The 13,263-nt window shown below is 42.4% G+C and overlaps 3 gene segments (V, D, J or C); 1 reads left to right on the plus strand and 2 right to left on the minus strand.

Moving 5' to 3' along the window:
* Positions 1 to 5,869: 5,869 nt before the first annotated feature.
* Positions 5,870 to 6,421, minus strand: LOC118965343. The segment is given in 2 exon segments: positions 5,870 to 6,207; positions 6,370 to 6,421. Coding segments are annotated over 2 exon segments (390 nt in total).
* A 185-nt stretch (positions 6,422 to 6,606) lies between these two features.
* On the plus strand, positions 6,607 to 8,165 carry LOC118965344. The segment is given in 3 exon segments: positions 6,607 to 6,633; positions 7,014 to 7,119; positions 7,661 to 8,165. Coding segments are annotated over 3 exon segments (453 nt in total).
* A 4,205-nt stretch (positions 8,166 to 12,370) lies between these two features.
* LOC110495713 lies at positions 12,371 to 13,113 on the minus strand. The segment is given in 2 exon segments: positions 12,371 to 12,867; positions 13,030 to 13,113. Coding segments are annotated over 2 exon segments (387 nt in total).
* Between the last annotated feature and the right edge of the window lie 150 nt (positions 13,114 to 13,263).

A 13,263-nucleotide genomic window follows, 5' to 3' on the forward strand; every position in this document is an offset into this window, starting at 1 on the left:
GCCAAGCTTGTAGCGTCATACCCAATAAGACTTGAGGTTGTAATCGCTGCCAAAGGGGCTTCAACAATATACTGCGTAAAAGGTATGAATACTTATGTAAATGTTATATTTCCGTTTTTTTATTTCTATATATTTGCAAACATTTCTAAACACCTGTTTTTACTTTGTCATTATGAGGTATTGTGTCTAGATTGATGAGGGAAAAAATGATTTAATACATTTTAGGATAAGGCCGTAACCTAACAAAATGAAATACTTTCCAAATGCACTGTAGGCCTTATGGATGGTTTGTGAAGGATTAAAGTAACATCCACTACAGCTAAAACAATCAAACACAACATTGCAACACTTTGGAAGCTAAATCAAGACAGCCAATCAAAAAAAGCAACAAAACACTGATCCTTATTGTGCTCCTCAGTTGGATATCTACAGGAATCCTGAACCCTATACTGGAAAAAACAACCGACTAATACTTTTTAATCGTTCCCCCCTTCCCCCCCTACCATTGGTGAAGGATGTTCCTTTGTTGTGTGTTGTTGCCAAAGCTTAGTGATTATTTATCCTCGTTGGTCTATTCAGGGCTCACAGGTGCTTCTCCCAGCAGTTCTAATGTCAGGACTTATAGGGATTGCCTGCTGGCTGCTAGCAGTAAAGTGTGTGTGTGTGTGTGTGTGTGTGTGTGTGTGTGTGTGTGTGTGTGTGTGTGTGTGTGTGTGTGTGTGTGTGTGTGTGTGTGTGTGTGTGTGTGTGTGTGTGTGTGTGTGTGTGTGTGTGTGTGTGTGTGTGTGTGTGTGTGTGTGTGTGTGTGTGTGTGTGTGTGTGTGTGTGTGTGTGTGTGTGTGTGTGTGTGTGTGTGTGTGTGTGTGTGTGTGTGTGTGTAGGTGTGATAGAAGGATATACATGTAAAATGGGCTTAAAAGTGAGCAGGAATATATACATACTTATGGTAGTGTAGTAGTGGTAATATATACATGTAAACAGGAGTAATGGTTACCAGTAGCAGGATAAATAGATAGATACTAATGGTAATGGCAATCAATCATCATTTGAGCAGCAGCGTAGGTGTGAGGGGGAGCAGTAGTAGTTAGACATTAATGGCCAGGGGATAGAAGCTGTTTAGAAGTGTGTTGGTCCATGTCTCGGGTGCCTGGAGTCTTTGGCAATTTTTCAGGCCTTTCTCAGACACGGCCTGGCATGTACGTCCTGGATGGCTGGTAGCTCACCCCCAGTGATGCGCTGGGCTGTCTGCATCACCCTCTGTAGGGCCTTCCGGTCGAGGGTGGTGCAGTTGCCATTCCAGACGGTGATACAACCAGTCAGGATGCTCTCGATGGTGCAGCTGTAAAAGTTCCTAAGGATCTGTTAACACACATTCTTCAAGGACCTTGATGACTGCATAGTGTTTCCTTTACAGACATTGGTTTAGAACCAGGACATTATCCTGGGTGAGAGCTTTAGAATGGGCTTTGGTCAGAGACATAGTTTTCCTCATCTGGAGGGTCACATGACAATAAAAAAGGCCTTAGGTAATGAAGCCTGATCTGAGTGTCCCATAATGTAGCTGCCTGACTTTTAATATCATGTCTATCCCATGTCCTGTCTATATCATGTTCTTCCCATGTCCTGTCTATATCATGTCTGTCCCATGTCCTGGCTATCTCATGTCTGTCCCATGTCCTGTCTATATCATGTCTGTACCATGTCCTGGCTATATCATGTCTGTCCCATGTCCTGTCTATATCATGTTCTTCCCATGTCCTGTCTATATAATGTCTGTCCCATGTCCTGTCTATATCATGTCTGTCCCATGTCCTGTCTATATCATGTATGTCCCATGTCCTGGCTATATCATGTCTGTCCCATGTCCTGTCTATATCATGTTCTTCCCATGTCCTGTCTATATCATGTCTGTCCCATGTCCTGTCTATATCATGTCTGTCCCATGTCCTGTCTATATCATGTCTGTCCCATGTCCTGTCTATATCATGTCTGCCCCATGTCCTGTCTATATCATGTCTGTCCCATGTCCTGGCTATATTTTTTATTTATTTTTATTTTACCTTTATTTAACCAGGCAAGTCAGTTAAGAACAAATTCTTATTTTCAATGACGGCCTGGGAACAGTGGGTTAACTGCCTGTTCAGGGGCAGAACGACAGATTTGTACCTTGTCAGCTCGGGGGTTTGAACTCACAACCTTCCGGTTACTAGTCCAATGCTCTAACCACTAGGCTACCCTGCCGCCCCAAATATCATGTCTGTCCCATGTCCTGGCTATCTCATGTTTGTCCCATGTCCTGTCTAAATCATGTCTGTCCCATGTCCTGGCTATATCATGTCTGTCCCATGTCCTGGCTATCTCATGTTTGTCCCATGTCCTGGATATCTCATGTCTGTCCCATGTCCTGACTATCTCATGTTTGTCCCATGTCCTGGCTATATCATGTCTGTCCCATGTCCTGTCTATATCATGTCTGTCCCATGTTCTGGCTTTATCATGTCTGTCCCATGTCCTGTCTATATCATATCTGTCCCATGTCCTGGCTATATCATGTTCTTCCCATGTCCTGTCTAAATCATGTCTGTCCCATGTCCTGGCTATATCATGTCTGTCCCATGTCCTGTCTATATCATGTTTGTCCCATGTCCTGGCTATATCATGTCTGTCCCATGTCCTGGCTATATCATGTCTGTCCCATGTCCTGGCTATCTCATGTTTGTCCCATGTCCTGGATATCTCATGTTTGTCCCATGTCCTGTCTAAATCATGTCTGTCCCATGTCCTGGCTTTATCATGTCTGTCCCATGTCCTGTCTATATCATGTCTGTCCCATGTTCTGGCTTTATCATGTCTGTCCCATGTCCTGTCTAAATCATGTCTGTCCCATGTCCTGGCTTTATCATGTCTGTCCCATGTCCTGTCTATATCATATCTGTCCCATGTCCTGGCTATATCATGTTCTTCCCATGTCCTGTCTATATCATGTCTGTCCCATGTCCTGTCTATATCATGTCTGTCCCATGTCCTGTCTAAATCATGTCTGTCCCATGTCCTGGCTTTATCATGTCTGTCCCATGTCCTGTCTATATCATATCTGTCCCATGTCCTGTCTATATCATGTTCTTCCCATGTCCTGTCTAAATCATGTCTGTCCCATGTCCTGTCTAAATCATGTCTGTCCCATGTCCTGGCTATATCATGTCTGTCCCATGTCCTGGCTATCTCATGTCTGTCCCATGTCCTGGATATCTCATGTCTGTCCCATGTCCTGTCTATATCATGTCTGTCCCATGTCCTGGATATCTCATGTCTGTCCCATGTCCTGTCTATCTCATGTCTGTCCCATGTCCTGGCTATATCATGTCTGTCCCATGTCCTGGCTATCTCATGTCTGTCCCATGTCCTGGATATCTCATGTCTGTCCCATGTCCTGTCTATATCATGTCTGTCCCATGTCCTGGCTATCTCATGTCTGTCCCATGTCCTGGATATCTCATGTCTGTCCCATGTCCTGTCTATATCATGTCTGTCCCATGTCCTGGCTATCTCATGTTTGTCCCATGTCCTGTCTATATCATGTTCTTCCCATGTCCTGACTATCTCATGTTTGTCCCATGTCCTGGCTATATCATGTCTGTCCCATGTCCTGGCTATCTCATGTTTGTCCCATGTCCTGGCTCTCTCATGTCTGTCCCATGTCCTGACTATCTGATGTTTGTCCCATGTCCTGGATATCTCATGTCTGTCCCATGTCCTGGATATCTCATGTCTGTCCCATGTCCTGGCTCTCTCATGTCTGTCCCATGTCCTGGCTCTCTCATGTCTGTCCCATGTCCTGGCTCTCTCATGTCTGTCCCATGTCCTGGATATCTCATATATGTCCCATGTCCTGCATATCTCATGTCTGTCCCATGTCCTGGATATCTCATGTCTGTCCCATGTCTGTCTATATCATGTCTGTCTATATCATGTCTGTCTATAGCATGTGTTTTCCCTTTGTAGAGACATGCCATGTTCTATCTGTGTGTCCTGTCTGTATGTAGAGACATCCTATGTTCTATCTGTGTGTCCTGTCTGTATGTAGAGACATCCTATGTTCTATCTGTGTGTCCTGTCTGTATGTAGAGACATCCTATGTTCTATCTGTGTGTCCTGTCTGTATGTAGAGACATCCTATGTTCTATCTGTGTGTCCTGCTTTCATGTAGAGACATGCCATGTTCTATCGGTGTGTCCTGCCTGCGTGTAGAGACATGCCATGTTCTATCTGTGTGTCCTGCCTGCGTGTAGAGACATGCCATGTTCTATCTGTGTGTCCTGTCTGTGTGTAGAGACATGCCATGTTCTATCTGTGTGTCCTGTCTGCGTGTAAAGACATGCCATGTTATATCTGTGTGTCCTGTCTGCGTGTAGAGACAATCCATGTTCTATCTGTGTGTCCTGTCTGCGTGTAAAGACATGCAATGTTCATTCCACGTGACCTGTCAATCAGACAATGGCCACTAACTCCAATTCAATCAGCTAATCCCTGCCCTGGACAATGGACAGTATGAAGGATGAAGGACACTGACCTCTTCGACACACACCATCAGTAAAAAGATTAGGAGAACCACTGGCAGTGGAAAGATTAAACATGGCTTGAGATCATGTGAAATGTGAAGCTGAGAAGGCTGAGGTTGAGCAGACTGAGTATTTCTACATTTAGCAGATGCTAAGTTACATGATTTTTATAGGTTCCATTTTCGTAGCGTTGTTCCAGACAGGTATTCTGTTTGTCTTTGGAAGCAGAATATAAAGGTGAAGAGAAAATAACTAAGAGTCATTTGTGGGCGTACTCCTTCTCTCTCTCTCTCTCTCTCTCTCTCTCTCTCTTTTATCTCTCTCTCTCTCTCTCTCTCTCTCTCTCTCTCTCTTTTATCTCTCTCTCTCTTTTATCTCTCTCTCTCTCTCTCTCTCTCTCTCTCTCTCTCTCTTTTATCTCTCTCTCTCTCTCTCTCTCTCTCTCTTTTATCTCTCTCTCTCTTTTATCTCTCTCTCTCTTTTATCTCTCTCTCTCTCTCTCTCTCTCTCTCTCTCTCTCTCTCTCTCTCTCTCTCTCTCACACGTCTTGACCCTCCTGTATCTCCTGACGAGTGATTCATTGTGACCTCTTCCTTGATTCCTAGAAAAGAGGATTATCAGTAAGTCCTTGTCCGGTCCACTGCAGGAGCCTGTTCAAACCATCCACTGATGTAAGGAATGGTCATGTACTGTAATGCTTCCTAGCATAGAGGCAATGTGCAACCGTTCATATCTGACCTATGACCTTGCTAGGTCAGACATATCACATGGAGGTGAATGGTGTCCTCTGTCTGATGTCTAGTTTACTCAGGATTAGGTCTGGGAGATGCCCCAGTGTGGTACAGGACAGGTACTGGTGGAGGCATTAGGAGGTTGTGTGTGTCTGAGCATGTGATTTTGGAACTGTTGACCTTTGCCACTGGCTGACCTGTCAGTGACCCTGGAGGTATTCTAGACTGGGATGAAGGACTTCCATCTGGCTCAGTGCTGATTCCTGATGAATTAATGTTGAATCGGTCTCAGTGCTGATTCCTGATGAATTAATGTTGAATCTGTCTCAGTGCTGATTCCTGATGAATTCATGTTGAATCGGTCTCAGTGCTGATTCCTGATGAATTCATGATGAATCTTCAGCTTTACATCAATAGCTTTCTAATCCTTCCTCATGTAATTATAGTGGGCACCAGAGATGTAAACTTTGACCTTAGAAAATGTTCAACTATTCTCTTTGGCAAGAAGCTGACAAGAATAAAGTGACAGGACCAGTGATGTGTGTCATTTTGTACAGGAGGTTTTTGTACGGCTCTAAATCACTGTGTGAACACATTGTTACTATTGAGATAGTGGTAACTCTGACAGTAGTAAACTGCTGCATCTTCAGCCTGGACTCCACTGATGGTCAGAGTGAAGTCCATCTCAGACCCACTGCCACTGAATCTAGCAGGAATTCCATCTAACCGTTTCTTTGCATATCTTATCAGGAGTTTGGTAGCTTCTCCAGGTCTCTGTTGATACCAGAACGCACCCTCATCTCCATCACTGTATCTGTACACTTTAGGGTTGGTTGTACAGGTCAGAGTGACGGGGTCTCCTGGAGAAAATGTCACCACTACAGGAGGCTGAGTCACAGTCACCTGACCTCTGGATCCTGAAGAAGAAAAATATAAATTGATCAATGAGTATGAATAAGATATGACTTATATTTAATTATATTTTATGAAGGTACATTTATTCATTGAGATCCATTTCAATGATTATACAAGGTACTCAACATGTATTTTTCCATTGTAAGAGTTAGAAAACAACACACCTTTGAGAAAGCAGCAGACCAGTGTCCAGATGAAGATGGTGATCAGAGTCATGGTTGCCGTGGTTTCTGTTGTGTTGATGGACAGATCTCAGTCATGCAGTCTGAAACTCACAGGGCTATAAACACTCCCAGAGCACTGAAGCATGAGCTGCCAATGCAAAGCACCTCCTCTATGGAAACACCCATCCTCAGGACAGATGATGAAACTGTTAATGCAACACAATAACAATCTTAAACATGGAAGGAAATAGCTTACCTGAATCTGTGTGAAGGCCTGGAATTGACTACAGTATTTAGTTACATGTAACTTTATTCATTAAATACTGGTGTATTTCTATTCTACATGGCTGCTTCTTATACTTAGTGAGTTTGTCAGAGATATTACACATCTCCAACATTTAGATTTTGTAGTCAGGGGGGAATTCAGCAAAAAGTAATCATGTAAAATATTAAACTTAAATTAATACTTAGTGAGTTTGTCAGAGATATTACACATCTCCAACATGTATATTTTATAGTCAGGGGGGAATTCAGCAAAAAGTAATCATGTAAAATATCAAACTTAAACTAATTTGAAAAGTTATGACCTAAACATGCTGTTTTTGACAGACAATCAGTGGTAGGGTTGAATGTGTGTTGTGTAGAGAGTTACTGGTGTGTGTAAAGTGCAGGAGGTTTTTGTACGGCTGTTCAATGAGTCTGTGTCACTGTGGTGGACTTTCGGTGGAGGCACCAAACTCATCGTTGACTGTAAGTACAAGAGATTCATCCTTTTTATAATAAATTAAATTGAACATTTATATACTGGTAAAGTAAATAAAAAGTAATTATTCAGAAAAAGTTGTCGTTTTTAATGTTTAATTTATTTGATTTGTTGAATTTATTTGATTCCGAGTGTGTTTCCACATACCCTAATGATCATTCAAGGACAACAACCTAATATGCCAAAAGATAATAGTTTGATGTGTTCGATGTCTTTAAATTCACAAAAACAGTTCAGCAGCATTGTTAAACATTTTATTTTGTAAGCAAGTCAGTTTCCTTTCTGTACTTTAATGCATCACTGACTGTAGTGTGTGGTGTTGCTTCATCGATGATATTGGAGGGAAGTTAAAGAGTGTGTAAAATATATTTATATTTAACTTGCCTTTTTCACAGACTATTTTATACAATACGAATATCATATTTGTTTCCTCATATTAAAGTTGCTGAAAGTTCTTCAAGGTTCTTGTCCAGTTTAACCCTTATATGTTATCTCTCCATCTCTCCCTCCTCATCTTCTCTCTCCTAGTGGGTGTGGTACCTCCCTCCCTGACTGTCCTACTTCCCTCCAGTGAGGAGCAGGACCAGGGGAATGTGGCTCTAGTGTGCCTGGCCAACAGGGGCTTCCCGGAGGGCTGGAAGCTGGGTTGGAGGCTGGGGGCCGGGGGGGCCTTGCAGGGCAGCCAGAGTCTGGAGGTCCTGGAGAAGGACAGTCACTACAGCTGGAGCAGCAGCCTCACCCTCCCCACTGACCAGTGGAGGAAGGCTGGCTCAGTCACCTGTGAGGCCACCCTAAAGGACCAGACCCCCGTCACTCACACACTGGAGCCACACCACTGCTCCCAGTAGACACCCTGTACACAGAGAACATCTACCTATCTGGCATTCTATCATTCTAAATATCTATCTAGAGCTTCATCTTTGGTCATCAATCTGGGATTCTGCATCTTTAAATCTGTACCTGTGTTTTATTGCTTCTGCATTCAGATTGGAAATGTTAACTAAATAAAATACTTTGTATTAATGTCAAACAAGGTGTCCCTGATTTGTATTATGTAAAGAAATAGAAGTGAATATCTGTGGACTTGTGGTTAAACAAAGACTAAACAAAGACTAACTGAACATTAGAAGGTTGGAAGGGGGGAGGGGGGATGGGTAGTGAATATATCCCCTTGGGACAGTGAATATCTGGGGACAGGAGCTGAACCACATCATCTGACCATTATAGACATGGGAGGAGGTTATGGGACATAGTTGTTAGTTTTGATCATGACTAAACTATTTTGTGAATTTGAGATTAATTTGTGAGTTGTAACCAGATTTTCAGAATGGGGGTAAAGTGGTGGTTATGAATATCAGTGGACAGAGGTGCTCTATTCTGGGAACCACATTATCTGACCATTGGTGGTAAAGTAGTGGTTATTTATGCTTGGTGATGTCATATAACTAGAGTTGTGTGTTCAGTGAACCAGTGTTTCATATCATAGTCTGTTGTTCCTCAACACCTGCAGTAGGTCCCAGCTGCAGCAGTACAGTCTCTGTGCAGTCTGACTGAGGAAGGTTTTTGTATGAGTCTAAATCACTGTGTGAAGTACTCTGGTCCACCATATACACCCATACCATAGTAATCTCCTGCATCTTCAGCTTGGAAATCACTGATTGTAAGAGTGTACTCAGTACCTGATCTACTGCCACTGAATCTAGATGGTGTTCCAGACTGAAGGGTTTCTACTTTATAGATGAGGAGTTTAGGAGCCTGTCCAGGTTTCTGCAGGTACCAGCTCATGTCATCATCAATACCGGTTGAACTTGCAACAGCTTTGATAGACACGCTGTCTCCCAGACGAACTGACTTAGATTCATCAGCTTGATTCAGGACACGTTGTGCAGATGACTCTGAAATTGAAACAGAAAAATGTATCTTTGAGTCGTCTTAATAATCCAGATAAAAGCATTTAAAACATTTTCCATGTCCAAACATGTACAGGCCCATTAAAACCTGTTAAAACCAGTAGACCACAGTGAGAGATGCTGAGAGATTCTAACCTTGGGTCAGGAACCCCATTATGATCAGCAGTGGAATCAGTGATGTCATCTTCATCATCTTCATCATCATCTGTGGCTCTGAGAAGACTGAACAGACTGGACCCAATGCTGATAACACTGCAGTCGTACTGTCAGGACAGATATAATTCATGAAGTGTGAAACTCTCAGGGCTATAAACACTCCCAGAGCACTGAAGAATGAGCTGCCAATGCAAAGCACCTCCTCTATGGAAACACCCTGCCTCAGGACAGATGATGAAACTGTTAATGCAACACAATAACAATATTAAACATGGAAGGAAATAGCTTACCTAAATCTGTGGCAGGCCTGTAATTGACCATAGATTTTAGTTACATTTAAGTGTATCCATTCAATGCTAGTGTATTGCTATTCTATACTTGATATTCTAGACTTGTGCTAAAATGGCGTCATGCTGAAGTTCAGTTCAGACCATAAATAATGATTGAGGCCTCAGATGGATATAACCGTTTTGCATGGACATTGCCATTGAGGAATTCCACCATTTTGAAGTAGCCAACTAGGTGGGACTTCCTATGGGTTAAGGAATGATCACATAATTCCATCCAGGTCATCAGGAGGAATCAGCCAATGCATTATCCTCATGTGGAAACATTCCATTATGGCAGGTGGCAGTACATTTCCAACCTTGGCTTAACAAGCAAGTTCTCTATATGCAGATGCCATACTGCTTTACGTTGCAAAGGTTCAGAAATCCCTCCAGACAATAATGGCTGTTTTCACAGCATTCAGGTCACGGTCTGGTTACAAGATCAACTGGTCTAAAACAGATCTACTACCTCTTAACTCAGCTAAGGGAAGCAACTACCACCCTTTATCCCAGTGAAAAAACAAACCACCTACTTAGACATTACTTAACCCCCTCTATTCACACTACTTTCAGGAAGAACTACTTAGACATTACTTAACCCCCTCTATTCACGCTACTTTCAGGAAGAACTACTTAGACATTACTTAACCCCCTCTATTCACACTACTTTCAGGAAGAACTACTTAGACATTACTTAACCCCCTCTATTCACACTACTTTCAGGAAGAACTACTTAGACATTACTTAACCCCCTCTATTCACACTACTTTCAGGAAGAACTACTTAGAAACCTTTCAGAATATCCAGAAATAGATAAAAAGATGGTCTGCTATGGCCACTTCTTTACATGCTAGAATCTCAATGATTAAAATGAATGTCCTCCTTCGTATCAATTTTACTAGTTCCATGTTCCCACTGCCGCCTCCTATCGACTATTGGTCTAAAAATGACTCTGTAATAAAGTTGTTCATTTGGGGGAGAAAGAGACCACAGATTGAATATGCAACATTACAGAGAACAAAAGCATCAGGTGGATTTATTGTTTGGATCCATTATAGCATATTCAGTAAATGTGTGGAAAGTTACAGGGCTCCTGAGTGGCACAGTGGTCTAAGGTTTTGCATCTCAGTGCTAGAGGCGTTACTACAGACACCCTGGTTTGACTCCAGGCTGTATCACATCCGGCCTGTGATTGGGAATCCCATAGGGGAGCGCACAATTGGCCCGGGTTTGTCCATTGTAGGCCGTCATTGTAAATAACAATTTGTTCTTTACTGACTTGCCTAATTAAATAAATAAATACAGAGAAACATATGAGATCTAATCTTAAATGGCATTTATACTCTCCAATATGATGTAATAAAGAATTCTTAGCGTGTAAGAACCCATTTATATCAGATTCTTGACCTTGCTAGGTCAGACATATCAGCTAGAGGTGAATGTTATCCTCTGTCTGATATCTAGTCTAGTTTACTCAGGGTTAGGTCTGGGAGATGCCCCAGTGTGGTACAGGACAGGTACTGGTGGAGGCATTAGGAGGTTGTGTGTGTCTGAGCATGTGATTTTGGAACTGTTGACCTTTGCCACTGGCTGACCTGTCAGTGACCCTGGAGGTATTCTAAACTGAGATGAAGACTTCCATCTGTCTCAGTGCTGATTCATGATGAATTCATGATGAAACTGTCTCAGTGCTGATTCATGATGAATTCCTGATGAATCTGGCTCAGTGCTGATTCATGATGAATTAATGTTGAATCTGGCTCAGTGCTGATTCCTGATGAATTCATGATGAAACTGGCTCAGTGCTGATTCCTGATGAATCTGTCTCAGTGCTGATTCCTGATGAATTCATGATGAATCTGTCTCAGTGCTGATTCCTGATGAATTCATGATGAATCTGTCTCAGTACTGATTCCTGATGAATTCATGATGAATCTGTCTCAGTGCTGATTTCTGATGAATTAATGTTGAATCTGTCTCAGTGCTGATTCCTGATGAATTCATGATGAAACTGGCTCAGTGCTGATTCCTGATGAATCTGTCTCAGTGCTGATTCCTGATGAATTCATGATGAATCTGTCTCAGTGCTGATTCCTGATGAATTCATGATGAATCTGTCTCAGTACTGATTCCTGATGAATTCATGATGAATCTGTCTCAGTGCTGATTCCTGGTGAATTAATGTTGAATCTGTCTCAGTGTTGATTCCTGATGAATTCATGATGAATCTTCAGATGTACATCACTAGTTATCTAATACTTCCTCATGCCATTCTAGTGGGCACTAGGGATGTAAAATGTGACCTTAGTAAATGGTGCTCTCATCATCTAGTCTCTAACTAAAAGCTGACTAGAACAAAGTGACAGGCAGTCTGGTGGCATGTTGGGTTTGGAATGACTCTCTTCCCTGGGGAACTGACCTCTGACTTTTAAAAATCTTTGACCTCTACCAGTCTGGCTGACGTCCGGTGTCCAACCTCTTCCTGTGTACACCACACAAGACTAGTGCAGTGACCTATAAAAGGACCTGTGACTGACATCTAACCTCTGACTTTGATCTTTGACCTCCTCTGGTCTAGCGCTGGTGGGGTGTTAAGGATGGGGGAACATCTGGGGAGTGTACTGCTCTATTCTGGGAGAGGGGCCATGCAAATCTAAGTTTCTGTTTCACAGGGCTCTCTCTCTGTCACACACAGTCATGCACTTACACACTCAATACTGCTCCACAGATGTGTTAGCCAGCTGTGTGTGTCTGGTTGACCAACCAATCACTGTGGCATACCAACTTTTTTTATAGTCTATGGGACTATTTCACCTGTATCTTCCTGAGGACATTTGTAGACATTGGAGGTTGGAAGAGTTATGATACTAGTTTGTAACCATTGTTTCTGTGAGTTAGTAAAGTGTTTATACTTGGTGATGTCATATAACAAGACCCTTAGTTCTGTGTTCAGTGGATCAGTGATGTGTGTCATTTTGTACAGGAGGTTTTTGTACGACTCTAAATCACTGTGTAAACACATTGTTACTATTGAGATAGTGGTAACTCTGACAGTAGTAAATGGCTGCATCTTCAGCCTGGACTCCACTGATGGTCAGAGTGAAGTCCCTCTCAGACCCACTGCCACTGAATCTAGCAGGAATCCCATCTAACCGTTTCTTTGCATATCTTATCAGGAGTTTGGGAGCTTCTCCAGGTCTCTGTTGATACCAGGACACACCCTCATCTCCATCACTCCATTTGTACACTTTAGGGTTGGTTGTACAGGTCAGAGTGACGGGGTCTCCTGGAGAAAATGTCACTACAGGAGGCTGAGTCACAGTCACCTGACCTCTGGATCCTGAAGAAGAAAAATATAAATTGATCAATGAGTATGAATAAGATATGACTTATATTTAATTATATTTTATGAAGGTACATTTATTCATTGAGATCCATTTCAATGATTATACAAGGTACTCAACATGTATTTTTCCATTGTAAGAGTTATAAAACAACAGACCTTTGAGACAGCAGCAGACCAGTGTCCAGATGAAGATGGTGATCAGAGTCATGGTTGCCGTGGTTTCTGTTGTGTTGAAGGACAGATCTCAATCCTGCAGTCTGAAGTTCACAGGGCTATAAACACTCCCAGAGCACTGAAGCATGAGCTGCCAATGCAAAGCACCTCCTCTATGGAAACACCCTACCTCAGGACAGATGATGAAACTGTTAATGCAACACAATAACAATATTA

This window comes from Oncorhynchus mykiss, chromosome 7, assembly GCF_013265735.2.
Source record: "Oncorhynchus mykiss isolate Arlee chromosome 7, USDA_OmykA_1.1, whole genome shotgun sequence".
NCBI lineage: Eukaryota > Metazoa > Chordata > Actinopteri > Salmoniformes > Salmonidae > Oncorhynchus > Oncorhynchus mykiss.